This window comes from Quercus lobata, chromosome 3 (genome assembly GCF_001633185.2).
Source record: "Quercus lobata isolate SW786 chromosome 3, ValleyOak3.0 Primary Assembly, whole genome shotgun sequence".
NCBI classification, from domain to species: Eukaryota; Viridiplantae; Streptophyta; class Magnoliopsida; order Fagales; family Fagaceae; genus Quercus; species Quercus lobata.
In genome coordinates this window covers 8,068,503-8,074,309 of record NC_044906.1, presented here as the reverse complement: position 1 = coordinate 8,074,309, position 5,807 = coordinate 8,068,503, and the positions used below count along the sequence as shown (strand labels likewise).

General features: G+C 35.0%; 1 protein-coding gene across 1 annotated transcript; it reads right to left on the bottom strand.

Annotated features, from left to right (window-relative positions):
- Nucleotides 1-3,893: 3,893 nt before the first annotated feature.
- Nucleotides 3,894-5,290, bottom strand: LOC115982195. Its single transcript, XM_031104729.1, has 2 exons — nucleotides 5,222-5,290; nucleotides 3,894-4,716 (listed from the first exon to the last, which is right to left on the bottom strand). The coding sequence occupies exon 2, from the start codon at nucleotides 4,657-4,659 to the stop codon at nucleotides 4,018-4,020; it is 642 nt and encodes a 213-aa protein (XP_030960589.1). The 5' UTR covers nucleotides 4,660-4,716; nucleotides 5,222-5,290; the 3' UTR covers nucleotides 3,894-4,017.
- Between the last annotated feature and the right edge of the window lie 517 nt (nucleotides 5,291-5,807).

Sequence of the window (5,807 nt, the reverse complement as noted above, 5' to 3'; positions counted from 1 at the left end):
GAATGTTTCAAACTATGATGATGGTTGTAAATCTTGAAAAGAAAGAAATAACTATCAAAGGTGATCGGTGTGACCCGGCCAAGGACCTTCCAACGATTAAATCAGTTTTCTCTCTAGAACATAAAGATGAGAAATAGTAAATGGTCAGAACTTACCTTTGGTAGATGGGGTCTGTTCGTTTTTATAGAGATTTTTACATGGGTCTACTTGTTTAGGACCTATCACCATCATGGGTGATGTTGGTGGTTAATGAAGAAAATGGGGCATGTGGAATGAAGTGTATGGAATTCCTTTCACGTGTTAAGCAACGTGTCGTGTTTTACTTATGAGAAACCTTTGGAGAATTTCTTGTAGAATTTATCAAGTATAATTTTATCGTCCATGTGTATGGTCGTCTAAATAAACTCATCCATGAAGAACTCCCTTCATCGTATCGCTTAGTTATCAACGGATGTGTATGTTCTCCTTCTCAAATGACTTGGTACAGGCATGGCTGAACTCTGGATGACGACACAAGGACGAGTAATTAAAAATAGCTGTTAGGCAATAATGGGTAATCTAGTTGTTGAGCTTTTATGAGTTTTTAGTAACCAATAATTATAGGCTATTATTGTCAAGAGTAGTCTATACAATACCCATCACTACACCATTTTCTATAAGTTTTTTTTTTTTTTTTTTTTTCTATTACTCCGTATTTCCAAATACATAATTTCTATTCTCTTTCTCTCCCACATATTTTTCTACAATTTATATTTGTTCTAAGGAAGGCAATAGAGAGTTCTTCTTGAACCTTTGTGAGTGAAAGTGCGTCCATCATGAAGGTTGATATTACAGTCTAATCTTAGATGATTATTTAGTTAAAAGAACTGGTTGCATCGAGTTTTACTCTAGGTGACCCAAATCTGTTGGGTTATATGTGTGAGTGAAATTCCACATTGAATAATGATTAAAAAAATAACTAGTTAACATAATATAATTGAGCACATGTCCATTAGATTTAGGCCTTTTGGGTTAAAGTGTATCTTTATATCTTATATTAATCACTCAAGGAAGTTATCCAAGGTATTTATCTCCCTAACAAGTGGTATTAGAGTTTATGGTGGTGTGGGGCAAAAGTGGTAAGATTATCGAGGTTCCTTTCACAGTTGGAACAGGTACGGGGTGTGTGTGCTTAGAGTCCTTTCTCAAATGCAGCAGGGCAGGTTGCTTTTGCAATTGGAGCAGAGACGATTTATTTCATGTAGCAAGCTCATAAAGCCTACGCAAAAGATTTTGGAAAATTTCCAACAAAGGAATGTTACTAATGATGCTAAATAATGGTGTGGCGTGAGGGTCCCATGAACATGGATGTGTGTGTGGGGTTGACACAGGGTTCCTATGGATGGCATATGAGAGGTCCATGGATGGAACATTGATGAAGATAAAAGCCCATAAGGCAGGGGGGGGGGGGGGAGCATGATTTGTTCATGGCCCACGGAGAGGTCTTGAAACCCATAGAAAGGTAAAGACTCACACATGAGGGGGAGATTGTTGGGTTACACGTATGAGTGAAGTCCTATATTGAATAATGATGGGAAGAATGAGTGGTTAATAAAATATAATTAAGCAGATATCCATTGTACTTAAATCTTTTGGGTTAAAGTGTGTCTCTATATGTTATATTAATTATTTAAGGAAACTCTCCCAAGATATTTATCTCACCAACACAAATCAATTTTTTAAGGACAATGCTTTTGCAACGTGATTCTATAGCATTGTGAGATCGTTTTAATCTCCTTTTTATATTATGTCCTTGCTAATTATTTGGGATATTATTTGTTGTATTAAAACTTATTTATCCACTAAAATATTTCCAACATAATCAACCTAAACTAGATAAATATGGCGCATCCGATTTAAGTAATTGAGTAAAAAAAAGGCACCTATTTATTTATATATTTCAATTTTGAGTTTTAGAACTATATATAATATAATGGACTCTCTCAGTGTAACCTCCCCTCCCTCTAAAAAAATAATTTAAAAAATCCCCTCTTGCTCATTGCAATTTGCAAGCTTGCGTCTTTTTCGGCAATCATTTGAGCAAATTAGTAGAACAAATCCAAAACTCCAAAATTTGGTCAGACTTTTAGACAAAGTTGACATTCGTATTTTACAAGTTAAAAAAATCCATTTAAAAAATCGTTATATTAGTAATTTGACAAAGATTATTAGTAATGTATTATAGAATGAATTCGCACATGGGCAAAATATTTTTGGCAAATGTGGTCAACGAAAACCTAGTTATTGTCCCAAAACTTGTGAGTGCTTACATTGTCACATTCCCATGTATAATTTAATCGAAGTAAGGTGGAAATTTTATGGACCAATACAAAATAGCAAGAATTTTCTATTGAAATTTAACTGTTATTGAAAGTTTTGAAACAACAATTTTCCCCCCCTTAATTTTGAAATATAATCCATCATATCATATCCAATTACATGATAATTATGTCTTACCACCTTTAAAACTTTCAACTTTCAACTCCGATATGTAACATGATGAGACTATTGTACGGAAGGAATAAAGAAAACCACTTCTAAGTATTATTATAGCTCTTAAAAGACACCTAAATAGGTATCTAATTCTAAACTTTCAGCAAAAATGGAAAAAAAAAAAAAAAAAAGTATCTAATTCTAAACACATCTATTAGAGCTCTTAAGCTTTCAAGGGATTTTTTTTTTTTTTTTTTTAATTGAGTCATATTGACAAAAGTTTTAAGCCTTAAAATATTTTTTTAAAGGCTTTTATAACGTATTTATTACATAAACAAAAAGGGAACAAAAAATAAAAACAATGTTTTTCATGAACTAAGATTTATCCCTCTAAAACAATTGCAGAAACAATGCAAGAACATTATTTTCATGTACCGTGTAGTCCTACTTAGTTTTGTGGCCTTATTTTTTCAATAAAAATTTAGGGGTGCAAGAATTTTCACAGTTACTGTTAACATGATATGTCATGATTGATACATAATGCAAATGATATCATTGGTCGTCAATAATATTTTTTTTGTACATCTCTTAGCGTAAGAAAAATACTTGCTTCAAAAACTAGACAAAGCCAAGAAACATGTCTCATCCACGTCCAATGTTCATCACTTCCGTTGACATTCATGTGTCCCAAGCCCAGTGTTCAAGTACTCATAAAGAATTCCCACCAACCAACCAAATGTTTGTTGTCCTAATCCCTTCAATTTGGCAAATTTAAAAAAAGGGGGCATTTTCTTTAGGAAAGCAAATTTGAGTTACCCCTATTGGAGAGAGGTAACATCAACCCACATTAAGGAAGTTCACTGCTTAATGTTAGTTTGTGTTAATATCCAACTACTATAACTGATATATCTTACTATCAATAGGTCTAATGGTGACCCTAACATCATTATATATAAGAGCAACGGAGGACTGAGGACTGATATGATTTTCACAAACCATTCTTTTGTAGGTATGCTAAATTTCGCGACCCCAATCAATGGAAAAACCCAATAAAATTCAAGTACGTGTTAATCAACAAAAGAGCCTAGACAATAATGAAACCATATAAAAAAAATGACAATTACATAACTTTTTGAAAAAGATTGTCAAATTCTTGTGTTAGCTCTTATTTTCCTTATTTAATTTCTATCTAGAATCACTGAATTTACAAGTAATACCTGCTTGATCGTGGTACTCCAACTATATCTTACTTAACCAAAAAAAAGAAAAAGAGAATCATTAAATCCTTTGGAAAAATGCCAAAAAAAGAGAGAGAAGGGAATGAAAAACAAATCTTCTAGACTTCTAGTCTAGTAATAGTAGTAGTATTAAAGAGCACCAATATATATATAATAAATCCATCAAATTTCATTTTACACAGTAAAACAGAATTACAGTATTGAATTCCTTGGGAAAATTTACCCCACAGTAAAAAAAAAAAAAACAATAAAATAAAAAAACACAGTTTTTGACGAATCAGGAGGCACCACGTGGATGAAGATGGAATCAGAAAATGTCAAGTATCTCGAGGATCGAACGGTTGCAGAGGGGACACGAACCTCGATTCAACCAAAGCTCCCTCGAACACACCCTGCAAAAAGTGTGCCCACATGGTATGAACGCTGCGCCTTTCTTCCTCACCATGCACACGCAGCACACCGAATCATTCCCCTCCACTCCTCCTTTCTCTCTCTCTTTCTCCTTCTCCGTCATCATCGTCGTCTCCTCATCTCCACCGTCCGTTTCCTCCAGCAATCTCATCAACGAAACCCTGAACGGCGTTCCCGGTGCTGTCGTCGTCCCCCCTACGGTGGTGTCTGTGGGCCCCACTGATGCCACTCTCTCCGGTTCATGCGACGCACGAAGTTGTCTCTCAGCTGCCAACGCGGCAGCTAAGTTCATACCCGAACCCGACGTAACCGGGCTCACGCAAAGCGGATCCGGGTTCTGACCCGGTGGAGCCTGGCCCAGGCCCACATCGATAACAACCACGTCTTCTTCTTCGTCGTCGTCGTCGTCGACGATGTTGTTGTCTCTAACATTGGTCCCACCGAAAACCCAGGTGGTCCCACAACAGCCCATTCCTTTCAATCCCAGCCGTTCTTTTAGACTCCTCCGCCTTCTCCTCGTTCCATCTACACCGTCCATTTGCTCCCTCAGAAAACACAGAATCGTTCTCGTCTCTCTTTCTCTCACCACCGATTCCTGCAATATCATACCGAGTTGACTCATTTTCACGCAAACCCAGAAGCCAAAAAAAAAAAAAGGAATACAAACACACTACTATAGTCTATATATAAATAAAGCAAGAGTGAAAAGGCTTTTTTGTGAGGTACTACATTAATAAAAACCTACAGGTTTAGATCACACAGTTAAGGTGGAGTTGTCCATGTAAATCCCGTGAGTATCTTAAAGTAGCAGCAAGAAGCGTTAAAGCCCCACCTCTCTATGTTTAATTCACAGCAGCGAAAGTGACAAAACCAAACATGGAAAAATGGGGTCCAAACAAAGCAAAGTTGTTTTTTTGCATAGTTGAGAGACTTGAGAAACTTAGGATAGGTCAATAAATACAGTGTTTTAAACTGATTATGAGGTCCTAGCTAACTCAGTCTTTGAAAAAGATGGGATTTTTGGAGAGCTTGGGAAAGAAAAGGAGGACAAGATAGAAAGAGAAGAAGAAAACAAAAAGGGAAAGGAATTGGAGAGCTACTTTCACAGAGTTTTTTCTGCTTCTTCTTCTTCTTAATTGTCTTGGAGTTGGAGTAAGGGAACCAATTTTTCTTTGTTTTTTTGGTAACTTTATACTTTGTTTTGTGGCAGACTTGGCAATATATTAAAATTAAAAAATTTTTTTATTACATTAAAGTAGTATTTATAAATTATAAGTAGCTTGTGGTTTTTGTAACTTGTACATGGTGTTTTGCCGGCCCCGAAATGAAGTCAAAAGCCATTGAAGCCGGCGCGTCAACCAAGGTTTTGCCACATGGCATCCCCATCACCTAACAATCAGAACTTTGGATAATAATATAATATTATTAATATTAATATTAAAATGAACTTTAAAGTTTACACGTTATATATCTATAAGTTTGGATTTGTTTGTTGCTCAAAAAAGAAAAAGTTTGGATTTGTTTCTAAATTACTAGTTCTTTATTTTTCAAATTTTATAATTTATATCATTATTATTAAATTTCATTTTTTAAAAATTATAAAGGTTATACCAATCATATTTTGGTCGTTAATTTATTTGAAAATGATGTTGTTTTAAAACATATATTTTTTGGTCTATAATTTAT